Source organism: Amphiprion ocellaris, chromosome 3, assembly GCF_022539595.1.
Source record: "Amphiprion ocellaris isolate individual 3 ecotype Okinawa chromosome 3, ASM2253959v1, whole genome shotgun sequence".
Lineage (NCBI taxonomy): Eukaryota > Metazoa > Chordata > Actinopteri > Pomacentridae > Amphiprion > Amphiprion ocellaris.
In genome coordinates this window covers 26,471,851-26,492,686 of record NC_072768.1, presented here as the reverse complement: position 1 = coordinate 26,492,686, position 20,836 = coordinate 26,471,851, and the positions used below count along the sequence as shown (strand labels likewise).

At 40.0% G+C, this 20,836-nt stretch overlaps 1 protein-coding gene across 8 annotated transcripts in view; it reads left to right on the top strand.

Moving 5' to 3' along the window:
- Window positions 1-20,836, top strand: part of cadps2 (Ca++-dependent secretion activator 2) — a 388,988-nt gene that overhangs the window by 224,703 nt on the left and 143,449 nt on the right. For all 8 annotated transcript variants that reach the window (XM_055006857.1, XM_055006836.1, XM_055006847.1 and 5 more), the window contains exon 12: window positions 20,149-20,285. In XM_055006857.1, coding sequence (XP_054862832.1) covers window positions 20,149-20,285 — 137 coding nt within the window. The remainder of the gene's footprint in view (window positions 1-20,148; window positions 20,286-20,836) is intronic.

Genomic DNA, 20,836 nt, shown 5'->3' with positions numbered 1-20,836 from the left:
TAATTTTGAGATTCGAATATCCGCCTCCACCCCCACCCCCCGTCGAACCGAGCCGAAAATTCGGCTCTTTCCTCCGTTAGCTCACCGCCTCTGACGTCACGGACCGAACCGAATATTCGGGTCGTTCCTCCGTCTGTCCGTCAACAACCACCCCGAGTATGCATAGTGACAAGAAAACACTAATACAATCGTCGCAGGGTATTTAATGATATATTTGCTGTAATAATTGATAAAATTTGGTTAGAAACAAAAGAAACGATAGAAGAGAAATGGCACGATAGACACTTTTCTATCGTTCTCACGATATGTATCGTCATATCGCCCAGCACTAATTCACAATGTGAGCACCTTGAATCCTGGCATCGTCATCTTGGAACATGCCCACACCATTAGGGAAGAAAACTCCACTGATGGAAAGACCTGGTCATTCAGTATATTCAGGTAGTCAGCTGATCTCATTCTTTGGGAAAATAACGTTGCTGAAGCTGACCAACCCCAGCTCATAACCCTAACCTCTATAAGCCTGTAGGAACTAGGCATGATTAATGCATCACTTCATCTGCCTCTCTTCCTACCCTGATGCATCCATCACTCTGGAACAGGGTAAATCTGGACTCATCAGACCACATGACCTTCTTTCATTGCTCCAGAGTCCAATCTTTATGCTCCTAAGCAACCTGAAGCTTTTTTTTTCTGACTAACCTCACTGATTATGGGTTTTCTTAGGGCTACACAGCTGTTTAGTCACAGTCCCTAGAGTCCCTTTCACATTGTGCATGTGGAAATGCTCTTACTTTCACTAGTCAACATAGCCGTGAGTTCTACTGTTGATTTCCTACGATCGTCTAAGAGTTTGTTCTGACCACATTTGTTCCTCAAAGATGATGGTTCACCACTATCCTTCCAGGTTTTAATAATGCGTTGGGCGATTCTTAAACCAATTTTAGAAGTTTCAGCAATCTCCTTAGTTGTTTTCTTTGCTTAAATGAGAAGCTCCTCACCGCATCAGCTAGGGTTAAATAAGTTGCCAGCTGAAATATATTCATCACTTTAGTAATTATCCAGTGGAAGGGTCTTAACTATTTGCTTAGTTAAATCCATGTGGCAATTTTTTTTTTGACAGGCAATATAATTTGCTGTCATTGATAGACTAAAAGTGAGCACACCATCAGATGATCAGTACATCTAGTTTTGTTCACTGAGAGACAGATAATCAGCTTCGTTACAGGTACAGAATTTACTAAATAAAGAACACAAAACTTGAATCAGCACACGCCTTGTCTAGGACAGGCTGCGTCTGCATGTCTCAGAGGACAAGTATATCTCTAAACCACTTCTTTGGAGGTGCTGGGACATGCCCCACTCTGGTTTGGATCTTTTTGGAGAAGGATTCATACTGCAGCAGGATAATGAGCCAAAACACACCTCAAAGCTTTGACTTCAAGACCAAAGTAGACCAAGGAGAGCTGACTGTCATGGACTTTCCTCCGCAGTCACATGACCTCAACCCCATTGAACATTTATGGGGAATTTGAAGATTGACAGACAAATATTCCTGATATGACAAGAAGTTCTTTGGAACATTGTCACATCATGCTGGGAGAACATGAATTATCAGCTTTGAAGAAACTAGTGGAGTCCACATAGCTTGAATTCACACTTTGGTTTGCTTTTTGAGGTTTTCTTTGTGTGTCTATTACAACTTTGGGTTGACAGATTAAATTCATGAATCTTACACACTGTATCTGTAGGATTCAAGCAGTACTGTGTGTGTTGTGTTTTCTGACTTGAGGGACATGATTCTTTAGTATCTTTACAACTTTTAACATTGACTGTTTTCAATTCAAAAATTCAAAATCTCTTTCCCTTCTTTTCACTTTCAATCTGCCTTCCGTCCTCCTACCATCACACATTTCCTGTTTTATTCCCTTCTTCCTAATAAACACAGTGTGAGCTGTGAGCCAGCTATTAGCAAGCTGTTACTGCTGACCGAGAGGACAAACTTACTGATGTAAAAAAAAGTAAAGAAAAAATTAAAAAGAATTTGTTTTATCCAAATAATATGCATAACAGTGTTGCATGAGGTAGAGTGAGACATTCAGTCAAAGTTGACAATGCTTTGAAAATATGAAAAATAGAAGGGAGGACATAGCTTTGTTCTACCCATTCTTTTGGAAAACTGATGATGTTAATTCCAGCGTATCATGTGATTCACTGTTTTCTTCTTCTTCTACCAGCTAAAAAGGCTATGGTAACAGGGTTACGTATATGTTATTACTTAATATATTATGTTGATTAAAAAATGTTCCCACAATTACAAGAGACATCAATAAAAACAATAATACCATAAAAATTAGATTTAAATTTCATTTGAGCTGTTTTATTTGAGATTCAATTTGGTCATCAAGTTGGTGGGACAAGAGAAAAGTTACATTTTATGGGGAACTTCAGGCTTATTTGCTATTTTAAAAAATATTTTCAAGCATTCTTTTCACCAATTTTTTTATTTTTTTAGATTTGGTCTTTACACCTACATTTACACAACAACTGCGTGTTTTAGTATTTTGTACATGGATTACTTGAAATTTTTTGCATGGGATGTGAAGTGTCCTCCAATTCTGGAATGACCCATATAGTATACCAGAAAAAGATTTAGTGTAGTAGGTCAAATGTAGTATGCCTAAAATAACCAGATGTCTTACTCTCGATCTGGTGGGATTTTGAAGTATGTGAACCAACATTTTCTTTGGGCCATTCTGACCCACAGTCCTCTGCACAATTACACCACACGTCATGGTGCGTTGCATGAATATAAACAAGCTTATGCCAGCAAGAGCATATAGGTGACAGCTCAGTTCACATTACAGCCTGTGAAAGAAAGTTCAAAGCGCATTAATATTATGAAGTAGAATGTCCCAATTGTATGTATTCTCAGAATCAGCTCGCACACACAAGTAATTTGACGTTGTGAATGGAGTTAAAAGACAACAAATAATAAGTACAGAATCTAAATCTGAGAAATTCTAAAAAAAAAAAAAAAAAAAGTTCTTTATGTAAAAAGACAAGTAAAGAAAGTGCTGTGTAAAAAAGTACAGTGTAAATAAATTCTACATGAACCAGTTTGCACTTAGTAAGGCCAGCTCCAGTACATAACTGAAGTAAAAACATACACTACCGTTCAAAAGTTTGGAGTCAATCAGGCTATTTCATGTGATCAACAGAACTGAAACCCAGCAACCCTGGACCCATTTTAGTCATATTAGTACCAGGCAGACTCTTCATTCAATGTGCCCCATTTGGCAATCTTTTAAAAAATGCTGACAGGATGCATTTGAACAACAGATACAGACTTGATGACAGATACACTAGCATTCAAAAGTTTGGGGTCACCCAGACAATTTCATGTTTACCATGAAAATCCACACTTTTCTTCATGTGCAAACATAATTGCACAAGGGTTTTCTAATCATCAATTAGCCTTTCAACACCATTAGCTAACACAATGTAGCATTAGAACACAGGAGTGATGGTTGCTGGAAATGTTCCTCTGTACTCCTATGTAGATATTCCATTAAAAATCAGCCGTTTCCAGCAAAAGTAGTCGTTTAACACATTAACAATGTCTAGACTGTAGTTTGGATTAATTTAACGTTATCTTCATTGAAAAATCTGCTTTTGTTTCAAAAATAAAGACATTTCTAAGTGACCCCAAACTTTTGAATCATATATCTTCTGTTTTTTTCTTTTAGAATTTTTTGTCCCGGTCATCCTTTTAACATTCAGTCTTTCCTTTTCAGTTAGTCCCTTATTTCCATCTTCTCACTTGTTTATCTTCTTTCTGATCATGATGATCTTTTGCCACTTTACACTTTTATATATATTCTACCTTCTTTTCCTTCCTCTTCCTCTCTATCTTTGCTTCTCTTGTTCAGACTTTCTTCACTTTTTCCCCTCTTTAGTCTTTCTTTCCATTATTTAACGAATTTAAAATGTGACCTATGAAATTTTCATGTATACAAAGTTTGAGGTTTGCAAAGCCAATTTTTAAAAATATTCGAAAGCCATTTATGTTTCCTTACGTCTTCTTCATTGCCTTTGTTGATGTCTTTATATGTGTGTTGTGAAGCATTGTCTATAGCACACTGGTTCAAAAGCTTAACATTGTATCTTTACGTTTTTCCTCTTTTACTATATTCTGTATGTTTCACTGGTCTGTTTTCTTGTGTTTCTGTATTTCATTCATTTTATGTATTTCCATCATTTTTACTATTTATTTTAATTGACTGCTCTGCCTTGTCTCCTTATGTCTTGCTTGATTGCCTGTGTTGCATGTTTTAACTGTCAAAGCACCTTGTGAACAGTGTTCTTAAGGGTCCTGTATAAAGTTATTATTATTACTATTATTATTATTATTATTATTATTATTATTATTGACCATTTTTCCCATTTGCCTTTCCTTCCTCCACACTTGTTCTGTATAAAGCATTTTTGCTTTGATTGCACACATTTGCATCTTATTTCTTTTTCTACACTTCCTCTCTTTTATCTACAAATCATTTCATTCATTATGTGCATTTCACAATGCTCTGCCTGACCTCCTCCCAGGCAGAGCATTGTGAAATGAAGAGTCTCATACTAAGAGCTGATTATGGCTGTATTTATGTAATTTAGTGTGGCAACGGTCTGTTCTCACAGCCGCTCGTTAGGGTTTAATGGAACAGATTGAAGCATCAATGGTGAGAGGTGCTGACACACTGTCTGCAATAGGAAATAGAAGGTGTCCCTGAAATAGCTCTTAACTGGGTGCTAAGTGCTACTCTGTGTGTGTGTGTGTGTGTGTGTGTGTGTGTGTGTGTGTGTGTGTGTGTGTGTGCGTGTGTGTGTGCGTGTGTGTGTGCGTGCGCGGCTTTACAGAAAGTCATTCTTGCAGTATAACGATCGCGGCTGTGAACCTACATTTTTTTCTCTGCTGGCCCTGCAGACGTGTTTTTATGAAAATTAAATGTGCAAGCAAAATAACACTAATAACTCCACATGTACACACTGATGACAACTTACATGACCACACACTGGGCCACATAGGCAAGTTATTACCAGTAATAAAATCACAAGTCTGCTGCCTTGACTTTGTGAAATAACTGCATTTTCTTACACAGACAAGACGTTTTTATTCTTCGTTTGAAGGTTAACAGTTCTGGGCAAACAGGTGAGACAATGAAAGCAGAGGCACAGCATCGTTCTTTTGTTTGTCTCCAGCTCAGGACTGTTTTCAGCTCCATGTCTTTGGAACTGAGCAGGCAGCGGTATCACATTTTATCGACCAGTGTGTGAAGGCTAATAATGAAGCTGTTTACACGTGGAAGTCATGTCAGAGGCTCACACATACCTGGCTGCTGATGGTTATTGTTGTTGCTCTGCTGAATGGATTCTGTGCTGTACCTCCTCACTTTCTCTTTTCAGGGATCAGCTAGTCCTTTTGTTTAACAGCTGCATCCACATGTAGGTATCAAATGATTCAAAACTGTTTCACAGTATTTGCATCACTTCTAAATAGAACAATATGCCTTTTGCTCTGGTATAAAAATAAAAACTATAAGATAAGATTTACTTTATAACACACATCCCAAAGTAGGAACTTGATGTAACAAATATACTTTTCTTACTATGAGTCAGATCTTTTATGTTTTGATACTTCATATGTCCATCTGCGTTTTTAATGACAGACCCGAGGTGAGTACAACATTTCTGAAATGATCTTCTGCCATTCTCCAGACTTTTCTTTTTCAGCAGCTCTTTCCTGGAAAGATCATGTTGCTCTCTATAAAATACCTCAAAGGTGTTCTGTTGATTTCAACTCAGGCAATAAACTTAGTCAGGTCATAGTTTCTCTTTTTTCTTCTTTAGAAACTCTTGTGTGATTTTGGTAGTGTGCTTTTGCCCTTAACCACATCATCACATGTTCACCTTCATGCTTCACTGTCAAGACTATGCATTCACTGTGGTCATCCTGATCACGTATATCCCAAATACGCTGGACCCCATCTGAGCTTAACACATTTATCTCAATCTCATCTACAGTTCTAGCAGTTCATTTAGCAGACATTTTTATCCAAAGTGACGTACATCTGGGATTAGATACAACACAAGTATAGATCTAGCCAGGAGAAACACACAACCTGGATAAGAGCCATAAAACAAGTTCACATGTGATAACAGGACCATGGTGTCTACAGGCAGTGCAGACATAATAGGATTATTATTATTATTATTTATTTTATTTTTTTTTGCAGTCTGTCAGGTGAAAACATCTGTAGTCTTTTCTTAAAGACTGAGAGAGACTCTGCAGATCGAACTGAGTTTGGTAACTTGCTCCACCACCGGGGAACCACAGAGGAGAAGAGTCTAGCTATCGACCAGCTCTGTTGTGATGGTTGTATCAGGCGCCTTTTGTTGGCCAAGCATAGTGAGAGGGAGGGAGTGTAGACCTGAATAAAGAGTTCAGGTAGGAGGGAGCTGTTTTCATTGTAGTTTTGAATGCAAGTGTCAGAGTTTTGAATTTTATGCAGGCAGTAACTGGAAGTGAAGCAATCTGAACAGCCGGGTGATGTTCTGTTTTTGGCTAATTGAAAACCAGACATGCTGCTGCATTCTGGATCATCTGCAGAGGTTTGATCATGCATGTGTGGAGGCCTGCTAGTAAGGAGTTGTTGTATTCGATGTGTGATGTTATGAGAGGCTGGACCAGGCATTTGATGCAGGTTCAGACAAGAAGGTCTGATCTTCCTGACCAAAGAATGTGCTCCTGATTTTCATCAGGCATCTTTTCCAGCCTTTTAGCAAAGTTTACTCTTGCAGTTTTGTGCTGCTTCAAGCAAGGGTATTTTTTTTTTTGTAAGACCTCCATAGAGGTTTGCAATACACACAACCACACACTGGTTCCTGTTTGAGCTGTCACAGACACTCAGATTTTCATTGATATCGATGAAGCACTTGCCCATCTGTTTTTGTGAAAGTAGTGTACTGTTCACAGTAGAACTCTAGAATGGCCACTGCAGCTTTGATCAATGGTACTATAACTCATTCTATACCTTTTGGTTACTGCTGCAACATCCCGCTGGTATTTAGTTGGTCAGGACATTCTTAAATCCTCTTCCAAATTTTTAAAGCTGCACAATCTGAGTTTTCATTCCTTTAGCAATTCTTTTCCATATGGAGCTATGGTGCAGACATGTGGGTAGACACAGTCCATAGATCATAAACTGAGAAAATTCTGGTCTTCACAGCAGGCTGATTTGAAATCACAGTTTTTCTCAGTTTTGTTGCAGTAATCACAGGTTTTTGAACTTGTGTCCTTACACAAATGATGACAGTCTTTGTTGCAGTGGGTTTCTACTTTGAAGCTTGCATTTTCAGGACTCAGGAAAAGGGAGATGGAGGGGGCAGTAGGGGCTGATGCTAGCTATCTTCATATAATTACTAGCTAAATAATATCTTTCTATAAAATCAGTGACTCCACCTTTAACCCACACTTGATGCACACTTCCTAACACGACTTAATTGCGTAGTCACACAAAAGTGTATCCCAGAATTTATTATTGTCTATTGTGCCACACCAGTGTGACTGTTTACAGTTGTGCTCTGATAGGATGGCTTTAGTTAGTAGTTAGGCCCATCGCTCCTCCTGGAGCATAGACCGCCAACAACACTGCCAGAATGCTCTGTCCTGGGCTGCTCTCTCCAGCTGTCTCCAGGTCTTTTCCATCTTCCTGATGTCAGCATCGAGGTCTTGTCGCCAGGTGTTTCTTGGCCTTCCTCTCTTCCGCTTCCCTTGGGGGATCCACTTGAGTGCTTGCCTTGTGGTGTTACTGGCTGGCTTCCTCAGGGTGTGCCCAATCCATCCCCATCTTCTGCGCCGGATCTCATCCTCAGCTGGCAGCTGGTTGGTACACTGCCACAGGTCTGCATTGCTGATGGTGTCGGGCCAACATATCTGGAGGATCCTTCTCAGGCAGCTGTTGATGAACGTCTGCACTTTCCTGATGGTGGTCTTTGTTGTCCTCCATGTCTCTGCTCCATACAGTAGGACTGACTTGACATTAGAGTTGAACAGCCAGATCTGTGTGCTTGTTGACACCATCTTGGAGCCCCAGATGTTCCTCAGCTGCAAGTATGCTGCCCTCGCCTTGTCGATTCTTGCTCTGACATGTGCGTCTGTGCCGCCCTGCTTGTCAATGACGCTGCCCAGGTATGTGAAGGCCTCTACCTCTTCCAGCTCACTCCCGTGCAGTGTGACTGGGTCCTCATTTGCTGTGTTGATCTTGAGGATCTTGGTCTTGCCTTCGTGGATCTTGATGCCAACTTGTGCTGAGATGGCTGCCAATTCTGTTGTCTTGTCCTGCATCTGCTGGTGACTGTGGGAGAGCAGGGCCAGATCGTCTGCAAAGTCCAGATTATCTAGCTGGTCAAACAGTGTCCACTGGATTCCATTTCTTCTGTCTGCTGTCGACGTCTCCAAGGATGGCTTTAGGATCCCAGTTATTAACTGAAATGAAGAAGCTAAAGTTTATGAAATGTTGGATTCAACATGAATATTATTTTTCATGTCTCCACTTGGTTGTGGCAGAATCTCCACAGATGGTTATGTAATGGCAAATTCTAAAAAGAATATTACCCCATACCTGACACTGTCAAAATAAATATTATGATATATGTATGAAATGTGTTTTGGAAACTATTCAGAAAAATAAAGTGTTATGCATTTCAATATTTTTCTATTTTATTTATTTATTTATTTATTTTAGTCGCGGCATGGTGGAGCAGTGGTTAGCACTATTGGCTCTTTCTGTGTAGTGTTTGCATGTTCCCCCTGTGCAGCATGCTTGATTGTTAGTCTTTTTATGAATAAAATAGGTCTTTATTACTCCACCAAGGAGTGTGGCAGAGTTATGTGACAATTGGCATTGGTTTGTCTGTCTGTTAGCAACATTACTCAAAAACTGAGTATCAGATTTGGATGAAATTTTAAGGGAAGGTCAGAAATGACACAAGGACCAATTGATTCAATTTTGGGTGCAGCTTTTTGTCTGGATCCATGGGTTTGTTAAAGATCTCTGTATCATTGCAAGATAGCAGCATATCGTCACTGTAACTATGACTACAAGTGAACACTACATTAGCTGCCCATCTGATGATCACATGATTGCATTCCTACTACAAATCAATTGCTGCAGACCACAAATTTTTTAAAGATTTCATCCATCAGAATTCATACAACTTGTCTTGTTGTCACTGTTATAAAAATAGTGAATACCAGTTTAGCACTCTCCATATAGCAGTATTAAAAATAAACTAAATAAAGCACTATTGAACACAGACTAAAAATAGATACGACCAAAATATATGCAAAAGAGCAAATATGGACCAGTGTGTAAGCATATATACAATATGGGGCCCTGCGATAGACTGGTAACCTGTCCAGGGTGTTCCCTGCCTTTACCATAAGTCAGCTGGGATAGACTGCAGGTTTGATTGGGCTAAACTCATTCTTCATATGTTGGCCATTTTAGGACACACCACTGACTATATTTGTAATCAGTTTAGTAGCAGTTTAACCTTCTGGAAGAGCCACACATCAGTGAAACCAGTGTTACTGTGTCAATCCTCTTCTCAGAAGAAACAGGGTTTTTCATCCCACTGTTAAGTGTCTTTTAAATTTGTGCCCACGTGTGTTTAATGTAGTGTTTCCATATACTACCATGCAAACACAACAGATCCAAAGGTATGTTTTCCTTGCCAACAGGTATATCACCTGCACTTGAAAACTGGCATCCATGCTTCTGAAATTTCATTGCAGTGTACATGGTAGACTATTTGCATGTCTGTATTGGTGCTCTGATGCCTCAGGTCTTGCTTTGCACCTTGGGATCATCAGGAATACTAATAACAACTTGGGAACATTAGTGGTCAAAAAAATTTTCTCTGACAAATATGCCTTTCATTACTATTCGCTTTTTAATAAAAATGCACGAAGCCAGTTAAAAATCTAGTTTTCTGTGCTCTGTTCATACACAAATTTCTGTACATTCTATATTTGACAGAAAAGTTAGATGCCACTACATAAAAAGAAGGGAAGCTCAGTTGGAGAAATGAGATGTGAAGCAGCAAATTATAAAGAAGAAAGTAATTTGACTCCATACAGAAAAATCTGACTTTCAACCTGATGTACTTGGGTTTACTTGATGTAAGGGAAGTTTGGGTTCTTTGTAAGCAGATTTAAGCAGCTGGCCTTCGTGATGTTCTTGCCTTCAAAGTGAAAACTCTATAGAAAAGGACAGTAAAGTGCAAATATGCTAAAGAAACTCCAGCAGGCATCATTTAAAATTGATGAATGAATGAAATGGACTACGACTCACAAATAAAGTCCAAACAAGTGGAAATCGTCTGGAGTTGTGGGGATGTTTGGCTGCGACCTTTAACCTGAAGTCCGCTTTTATCACATCGGCAGTGACGTCCGTCCTGAGTATGAACAGACGGGGCTGTTGGTGGTCCAGACTGGCTCCTGAAGGTGTTTTCAGAGATGTTTACACCTGTCATTTGTGTATTTGGAAAAGCAGGTGGTCAGTTTGACAATGAAGATGATCTTGAGGAGAGACGTCCGAACTGTCCATTCATCTTAACCTCTTGGGGGCTTCAGCCACTCTCTCAAATACAGCTGAGGATGCGTTCGTGTGCTCCTTTTAAACTTTTCTCCAAGTCAAATTTTTTGGTTTGACCTCTGTATGGTAAAAGCGTCGCTCAGCCAGATGGAGGCTGATGGACTTGTCCGTCTGCATCTTCATCTCAGGTTGCACTGACATCATCAGCGCTGCTCCGCTCCGACAGGCAGATCATGTCACATCTCTCAGCCTTGTGCACCTGAAACTGAAACGCTCTCCGTCCTCCTCCTCTTAGTGTGCATCAATAACCTGCCATCAGCGGCCGCCACCACCTTTCAGAGCAGGATGTCACATAGATGTGACTGTTGCTGTGACGCTATCCGCGGAGCCCAGACCAGATGGATATGGAGAGATCGAGTGGAGAAAACTACCCCCTCTATCCCACCTCACCACAAACAACCACACACACTATCCTCAATACTCAAACATCCTCATAGATTGTGTGATGATGAGACAAAGATATAGGCAATACACATGTTGAAAACTACTTGTATTATACAGATCAGACTGAAGACGGCTGGATTCTGCATTACCACAGGTCTTTTCGTATTTGAAATTTCTTGTCAAAACCTGCTGCATATATTACCCATTTTATGGCTGGAATTCAGACAGTCTGGATGTGTTATTCAAGTAACAGCTAATTTAGCCTGGGACCATCAGCCTGCAACAGAGATGAAAAGGAAGCTGCTGAAAGCTCATTTTGTCTAACTCCACATCTTGAGTTTTTTTTTTTAACATTTTAAACTTGAGGCTGCACAGTGGCTTGGTGGTTAGTGTTATGGAGAGTGATTGTGTCACAGTTTGGGATGTACCCTGGAACCTTGATGTCAGCTAAGTGTTCTCCACCAGGACCCGTTATGATGGGGAACGCACCTTTGGGTTCCCGCCGGTATATACTGTGAATGAGTGAGCGTTTACTAAAAAACTGTTACCAAGTGTGTGTGCATTATTGTTTCAAGGTTATAACAGTTAGCACTTCCGCCTTGCAGCTAGAAGATCCCCAGTTCGCGTCCCAGCCTTCTTGGGATGTTTCTGCATGGAGTTTCCATGTTCTCCCTCTCCATGCATGGCTTTTCTCCCAGTACTCTGGCTTCCTCCTACAGTTCAAAAACTTGCTCAGGTTAATTGATAATTCTAAATTGTCCGTAGGTATGAATGTGAGTATTATTGTTTCTCTCCATGTGTAGCCCTGTGATAGACTGGTGACCTGTCTAGGGTGTCCCCTGCCTTCACCCTAAGTCAGCTGGGATAGACTCCAGGCCCCTGCGACCCTAATGAGGATAAAGCAGTGTATAGATATGGATGGATTTCAAACTTGTATTTTTCAGCCCAGTGTGCTGACTTAAATAATGACACATTGCACTCAGCTTCATTTCCATGTGCAGTAAAACCTACCAGAACCAAAAACCTGAACACACACCATGACTGTTCGACTGATTACAGATATTTTTTTAATTACCTCTGATCTGATCCACTCTGTTCTGTACTTTGCAGCCAGACACAGAATCATGTAAGTAGCAGTGACAGCACATTAAATACATTTAAAACACAGTTGATGAGTCTTAAACCAGCTCAGTTCTGTCAGCTGATAAAACCTACAGTGTGTGTTTACATATTCTGGTTTAGGAAAATTTTAAATGTTTAAACAAAAACGTTGATTTGAGAACAGCAGCTTAATAATAAAACCTGACTGGGGTACTTCCTGCATGACATTAATAGCCCTAAAAAGTTACTATGAAATATTTAAATTTATATGGTAAAACATCGCTTTTCTTTTGTGTTTTAACATTAAGCCTTTAAGCCTGAAGCTGTTTTTTTTTTTTATAACTTTCCACTTAAGAAAATGTGCCCAAATTCAGACAATAACGACTCTGCAACTGTAAGTCAAAGCCAAAATGATCAACCTTCAGACACTATGGCTAAGAGACACTGGGATTTTTCAGATACAATAGATCACTTTCATCAGGTTGGAGTGAGACATGGTGAACTCCAGCAAAAACTGGCACTTTTACTTCTTCACAATTAAAACTGTCGAGAGAGAGACAAACAGACTTATAACCATTGTTCAAGGGCACCATAACGTTATTGAACCTGTTTCTAAAATCTCTCATCTGCAGCTCTACCAAATGTGATCAACAGAAATGAAACCCAACAGCCCTGGACCCATTTTAATCATATTAGTACCAGGTAGACTCTTCATTGAACGTGCCCCATTTGGCAATCTGTCAAAAAATGCCGACAGGATGTCTCTAAACAACAGATACAGACAGATGACAGATACACTAGCATTCAAACAGTTGGGGTCACCAAGACAATTTCATGTTTACCATGAAAACTCACACTTTGATTCATGTGCTAACATAATTGCATAAGGGTTTTCTAATCATGAATTAGCCTTTCACCACCATTAGCTAACACAATGTACCATTACAACACAGATCTGATGGTTGCTGGAAATGGGCCTCTGTACCACATGTAGATATTCCATTAAAAATCAGTGGTTTCCAGCAAAAATAGTCATTTACCACATTAACAATGTCTAGACTGTATTTCTGATTCATTTAATGTTATCTTCATTGAAAAAAAATGCTTTTCTCTCAATAATAAGGACATTTCTAAGTGACCCCAAACTTTTGAACAGTAGTGCATCTCCAGGGAAAGGAAAATGTTTAGTATTTCTGTGAATCTGATTTTCAAAAATCTGAACTGAATGTGCTGTACAGCTGCATATTTTTCAAGAAAGCATGCTAAATGTTTAGCAAAGGCTCCAGACAAGAAGCATAGAACAAATTACATTTAGAATTTGAAATAAATTGAGTTTCTTGTAAATATAATTTTCTTGAATTTGCATACTGTTTTCCATGTCACTAATAAATTAAGGAGTCTAGGTGGGTGTGTGGATGTATCTGTCCTTTACTTTTCTCGGTAACCATTTATCCAATCTCCTTCACACATGGGTGTATGGCTGGAGACATAAGGAAGTGCAGTCCTGAGGGTGAAGTTGTAAGCTGTTTTCAAAAAAATATAAAAACATAAACGTTAAACAGCAGTCAGTGAGTGCATGGGATCAGGCTGCTCAGTGGCATAATAACGTCACTGATGCCAACAACAATGCATTGCAAAAGGACACTGCACTACTTTCATTAATGTAAAGTCTTAAAAAAGGTTTTAACAAGTCTTACATATCATTAGTCCTAAATATCTTAAATATCCCCAAACTTGCAAGGATTGATGGGAAAAATGCAGTATGTTCCCCAATGTTAACTTTTTTGTTGCTTTTGAGAAACTACATCTATCATTTAGAGTGGTTGCACATTTTTACCTACAGTTAGAGCCCACATTGTTTACAACATTGCCATCTTTTCATTTATAGTGAATTTTTATTTGACCAATTGGTTTCTTCTGGCTGGAAATGACAAAAATTGTGTTAGACATGTTAATAATACAAAAAACGTTTGACAGAACGTGTTGTCTGTCTTTTAGCATTCTAAAACACAATAAATTGAGAACAGCTGATCCAGTAGGTCAGTTACTGGTTAATTACAAGTCACAGTCAAAAACGGAGAGTTTAGTCAACTGCTCTTAGGGTCCTTCTTTCAGAGAGAGTTGCATACTGTGGCTGCTCATAAGATGGAGAAACACCATGAAGAGATATTACCAGTGGCCACAGTGGAAAGCACCATAAAGGACGAGGAGTTTTCCCAGTGTGAAAATTCTCAAACTTTGTGGTACAATGCTAAAAGTAACCCCTGCACTGACAAGAATGGTAGAGGCAGAGAAGAAAGAATCAGCAAGACCATCTTCGTGAATGTGAACCGTTCTGGTACCAGCATCTTTGATCAAGACTCATGTCCGCCACCCAAGGAAGACTCTGCTTGTCCAAGACAGGCACTAAAGACTTGCAAGAGCTCACCTGGATAAAGAAGAAAGTTTTTGATCATCAATTCTGCGGTCTGATAAGATGAAAACAGAGTTGATATGATGAAAAAGGAATTGTTTGGTCACAGGATCTCTTTTGGCGAAAGAAAGGTGAAGCATTCAACCTAAAGAATGCTATTCCCACAGTCAGTTGGGGAGTTTTTCAGCTGATGGACCAGACAACTTTGTCAGAGTGAACAGCATCATGAGAAAAGATATTGACATTATGATTATGGAGGAAAACATCAGGCAATCTGCAGCAAAACCTAACCTTGAGAAGCACTGGCCTCCCCGGAAGACCCCCGGTTCACTTCCCTCACTGACAACAATCAGAAACATGCAGCTGAAGTGGTCCAGAAGTGGTTTTGCAGGAACAATATCACCATCTTGGAGTGACCCAGCCTGAGCCCAGACCTGAAACCATTGAGGACCTGTGAAGGAAACTGAAGATCAGTTTTAACAGGGAAGCCTTCCAACCTCCTTCCAATATCTAACACGATGTTTTATCACTCTTTGTCACTTGGTTATGTGTGGCATACGTTATGTTTCCAGCGATTAGAAACCTATTGGTCAAATAAATAATGTGGGCCTTTAACTTCAATAGAAGCATAATAGTTTGTTTGACTGCACTGTAAACAGCTACAGCAGTTGCTGCTCTATGGTATTTCTGACTGAAGTCTAGTGAACCTATTCTAAGGATTACAACTCAGTATAAGCAAGAGATTTACTTTTGTGTGTGTGTGTGTGTGTGTGTGTGTGTGTGTGTGTGTGTGTGTGTGTGTGTGTGTGTGTGTGTGTGTGTGTGTGTGTGTGTGTGTGTGTGTGTGTGTGTGTTCCGTCATGTTTACCAAAGCTATCAGAAACAAAGTCTATGAGCACGCCAGGCTTCACAGTGATGAGAAACTGTTCTGAAATTACAGAGAGAACAAACCTGCAGAGAGCCTGGACCAAAAGCACCATCTGTGCCAGGAGCAGTGACATCTATCCATATTTTCTGCCACACACACTCATTCATACACACACCTCCCCCCACTCCCACACCCTGCAGATAATAGCTGAAAGTTGGACTTGACACGGATCAACATCACTCCTCCGCTGTTTGTCCCCCAATCAATACTTCCCCTCCCCCCTTCTCTTATTATCAGCACTAATCTATATCTCTTTGTCTCGTTTTCTTTAGAGTCGCCTCCTTCATTCCCCGTCTTTTCAGTAAATTACATTAAGGACAATCCTGTGTTTTGGAAGTAACGAATGTAAAATGACCTACATCGGAATTAGACAGAGGGAAAGCAGGCCACAGGAGCCACAGGGCAGCCATAGACAGAAAAGTGGGAGAATCAAAAGAAAAGAAGATGGGAAGAAAAGCAGAGGAGCGTCGATTGGAAGTTGATTGTGGAGATTTCACTTTGCTGTCTTTTTTTCTCTTTTGGACAAAAGTGACAAAGGAAGGAGGGAGGAGGGGGGGAAACACATATATCTGAGAGTCCTCGCAGGCTTCTCTGCGTTCACACAAAAACAAAATGGCAGCGTTAATAAAAAGCGATCACTAATGCTCGTCTCGGGCACGAGGCCGCAGGCGTCGCAGGCGGGGAAACAGCACTGGCATTCTTCAGCAAGCCGTGGTCTTTTGTGGGGCCATGTGTCACGCTCAGAAACTTCCCATCCCGAAATGTACTCCCACAATGAAGGCAGAGTGGAGAGTGTTAGGCTTTTCATTTGATGGAGCCATTAACAGGAAGGCCTGAAAGGACTGGAAATGAACCCAGGTTTGCTCAGGCCGGGACGCCCTGTGCCTCTTCGGCTTCTTTTATTTTTCTGTGTTCTGTTGATTTGTCTGTCACTGACCCCGAAGCCTTGTTGTTGTCTGTTACTCCAGGCGCTGCATGTTCAAGCAGAAAAGAGTTCAAAGTATCTGTGCTGCTGACCAAAAATATTTAATTACTATTCATTACAGTTTTATTCAATGTCAAACTGATACTGATACTCTTTTCTTATACGTGGCAAATCTCATGTGCAGAACCAAATCAACAATGAATGTATTCTCTTAATTGGAATTTCCCATATATCCAGAGCTTGCTACTTGTTATTACTTTACTTTTGCAGTTTATTTTGACACAGTAACACATACGGGCCAACATCACTCCACTGCTGCCACAAATGCCTACTGGAAAACACCAAATGTGGAAATTGCTGCAAGTTTACCATCAGTAATTTAGTTGTCTCAGTTGACCGTGTTGTAAATCTATGTGGCTTTTCTCAGCTTTTTCACATATAGCTTCCTGAAAGAGTGATCCCTGCTTAGTTGCACTTGTGAGATTTTTCCTTTATTTTTTTGCAGCTTATCTGTATTGAGGGTCTAGAGACAGTGGGTGTTGTCTGCTGTGCAGACTATAAAGTCCCTTGAGAAATTTGTGATTTGTGACGTTCTGGGCTCTGTAATACATAAATACTGACTTGACTAAATATACTGCCAGTCTGGACATTGTTAATGTGGTAAATGACTATTCTAGCTGGAAAGGGCTGATTTTTAATGGAATATCTCCATAGGGGTACAGAGGAACATTTCCAGCAACCATCAGTCCTGTGTTCTAATGCTACATTGTGTTAGCTAATGGTGTTGAAAGGATAACTGATGATTAGAAAACCCTTATGCAGTTATGTTAGCACATGAATGAAAGTGTGAGTTTTCATGGAAAATGTAAAATTTCCTGGGTGACCCCAAATTTTTGAACGGTAGTGTATATATGATTCCACTACAGAAAATAGTCTCTTACATAAGCACAGTGGTATCCTGTTTGAGTCACTTATTTTGTTTTTGATTCGCAACAAAATTACTGAGCATTGGCAAAAAAAAAAAAAAAAAAAAAAAAAAAATTCTATTCCTGAGCTGTTTTTAAATATTTACATGTTCAGGAGGAACTATAGACTGCAAAAAATGAACATGGCCTTTGCAAGTGAACAATGAAATCCATCCAGATGTGCCTTGAACCTGCATTCTTTCTGAAAGCCAACAGGGGGCAACTCCTCTTCTTGCCAAAAGATGGCCAACTGTAGAGAAGTCTATGAGAAAATGATCTTAGTTCTTCTTCGATCTATAACCTAAGTAAACATTTTCCTAATGAGTTTATAGTCTTAAAGACTGATTTCAAGACTTTTTGAATACAGCATGATGTTCATTCAGTAAGTTATGGTCCCATTTAGAGTAAAACAGATGATGAAGCACATTATGTTTTAGAGCAGGGCTTCTTTTTGACCATCCATTGTACCTTCTGGTTGTCCAGTCAGATCCACGGCTCACTTGTTATGTCCAGTTTCAAAGGACCACCATGCTAAAAGCAAAATGCCAGCACCATTACTTTAAACCTGAGGGCACAAACCAGTGGGTGACGTCGTGGTGGCCACGTCCATCTATGCAGTCTATGGTAGGAACCAATGGGCTTAGGTCTAAAGTATTGAGAGAGGGACGAAACATTTTCAGCTGTGTTCAACTATGAGGTGAAACTTCTATCATTACTTTTATTTTTCCCGCCTTTCCTGCCAGCTCCCTTCTGTTGGTTTTTTTTGTTTTTTGTTTTAAATTACAGCTGTGACATTACTAAACCAATTCTAAAAACAATCTTTGTTATCACTTGACCTAATGATGACATATGAATGAGCAAACACCATTTGGGAACAACAGTATTATGTAGTTGAAACCCTGACCTAATAAAGCACTGGTAGCAAGTCATTTGACCTTACTGGCTAGTACACAATTCAGATCAAAGCTTCCACTGGAATATCCATGATGATATTTTTAACGGCACATAGTGAACAGATGTATATACTGCATTTAGACACATTAAATGATAGACCATAAATGTATTGCACTGTACAGTAAATCTAGTGTTTTTGGAGAAAACAAATGTGATTAGTGTATTTTGAACTGATTGCATGCTTATGTGTCCCACCAAACAGAGGTATTTATGGGCAATGCCAGGCACAGATACAGTACCGTTTGTTACTCCACCAGGAAACGCGGTGGAGTTATGTGACAATCAACTTTGGTCTGTCTGTTAGCAACATTACTCAAAAACGGACAAACGGATTTAGGTGAAATGTTCAGGAAAGGTCAGAAATGACACAAGGACCAAGTGTTTAGATTTTGGCAGTGATGTGGCTTATAAAAAAAATAAATAAATAAAAGCTGCATTTTGGACAATGCCATATGGGGGAATGAACATTTGCAGAGTACTGTGCTCTCTAAGTGCTGTTCTAGTGTTGACTGTACTATCTGGAACAACTTTTCACAAAATGTTGTGTGTTTTTGCGGTCTTTCAACATGTGGCGTATCGTTGTTGTCTTCCTGGCTGGTTTTTCCACTCTGAGTGACTTCCAGTGTTTTCCTCACATGTCGTCCATGTTGGCGAGTGTTTTGTGTCAGCTGGGAGTACTGACAGCTTCACAGAGGATCTGTAGCCAACTGAGGTGGGAACCATTAACCACAGCACTGAGAACTGGCATTGCCAATGTAGTCTGTATGTGTTTACACTTCAGTTCACTGCTGAGGCGTGAATGATTGTGAATGTGAACACATTTATGTATCACCTCTTTAGCTGTGGTTTCACTGACAGGACCATGCAAAGAAATCTATGCAGTTGTTTATTTACTGTACTTTATGACACTTTCACCCCTCCTTCCTGCAAACACGGCTTCCCATGAAGATGAACTCAACTCTAGTTTGATTCTACATGGCATAGCCTCAAATATAGGGACTCTACTGCAAATGCACTACCTGCATACAGTTCGGAAAGCTCATGCTGTGTATTATTTAGACAGCCTAAACTAATTGAACAGGAACCATTCTAGCAGGCAGGCAACATGATACCAGATGAATTCAAACCTAATTTTTACTTTTAAATCATCTTTTCTAAATTTCTTAATTGTAACCTGGCTGCCACATTGCTGCTCACTGTCATATATCTACAAGAGTTAAATAGTCCCCCATTATCTATACACCGCTTAATCCTCATTAAGGTCACATGGGGCTGGAGTCTATCCCAGCAGACTAAGGCTGAAGGCAGGGGACACCCTGGACAGATCACCAGTCTATCACAGGGCTACATATAGACACAATCACACTCACATTCACATCTACAGACAATTTTAGAATCACCAATTCATCTGAGCATGTTTTTGGACTGTGCGAGGAAGCCAGAGTACCCAGAGAAAACCCATGCATGCACAGAGAGAACATGCAAACTCCATGCAGAAAGATCAGGATGTGAACTGGGGATCTTCTAGCTGCAAGGTGAAAGTGCTAACCACCGAGCCGCTGTGCAGCCCTTAGAGTTAAATATTTCTTGGTTAATTTTGGAGCTCGTATTTTTTCCTCATTTGATAACAACTGGTACTAATGTGTGTCCTTAATGTACTGAGACTGAAAGTTCATGTCAGGAGCTTTGTTTTCCCAAATGATTTTTTTGTGTGTTGATATGGTTATGTACCTCTTTTTCCTCCCTCTCTGTTTCCTGCTCAGGTCTGGATCCAACTCAGCGTCAAGGAGTAGAGGAGTTAATCTCTGCAGCTCCATGTCGCTTCGATCACGCCGCCCTGTTCACCATTTTACAGAAACACACTCTGCAGCACCGCATGAATGACTCCTTCTCCTGCCTGGTACGTTAATACAAACACACCCTCCTACTTTCTCATCAAGAGATGCCATTATCAATTCTCCACAGCATGTCACAAGTGTCAGGCCAGCTGTTGATGGGTGATGTTGAAGGCAATGCTCTGTTCTTTTGTCGCTGCTCACACAAACTTGAGAGTTCCTCATTATTATTATCAAAGAAACCTGAAATCTAAGCCACATCAGTTTTGTAGAGCAGAAACAACTGTCTAGAATGTGAAATGTATCTGTACATTTACAGCAGATCATTATGTTGGAGCTTTAACGATTAGTTGATTAATCAGTCAACTGATCAACAGTAAATTAATTGGCAAGTATTTTGAAAAAATCATAACCTGTTTACATGAGGGGCTGCACAGTGGCTTGGTGGTTAGCACTTTCACCTTGCATCTAGAAGATCCCCGGTTCACTTCCCGGGTTCTTTCTGTATGGAGTTTGCATGTTCTCCCTGTACATGCGTGGGTTTTCTCCAGGTTCTCTGGCTTCCTCCCACAGTCCAAAAACAAGCTGAAGTTATTTGATAATTCTAAATTGTCCG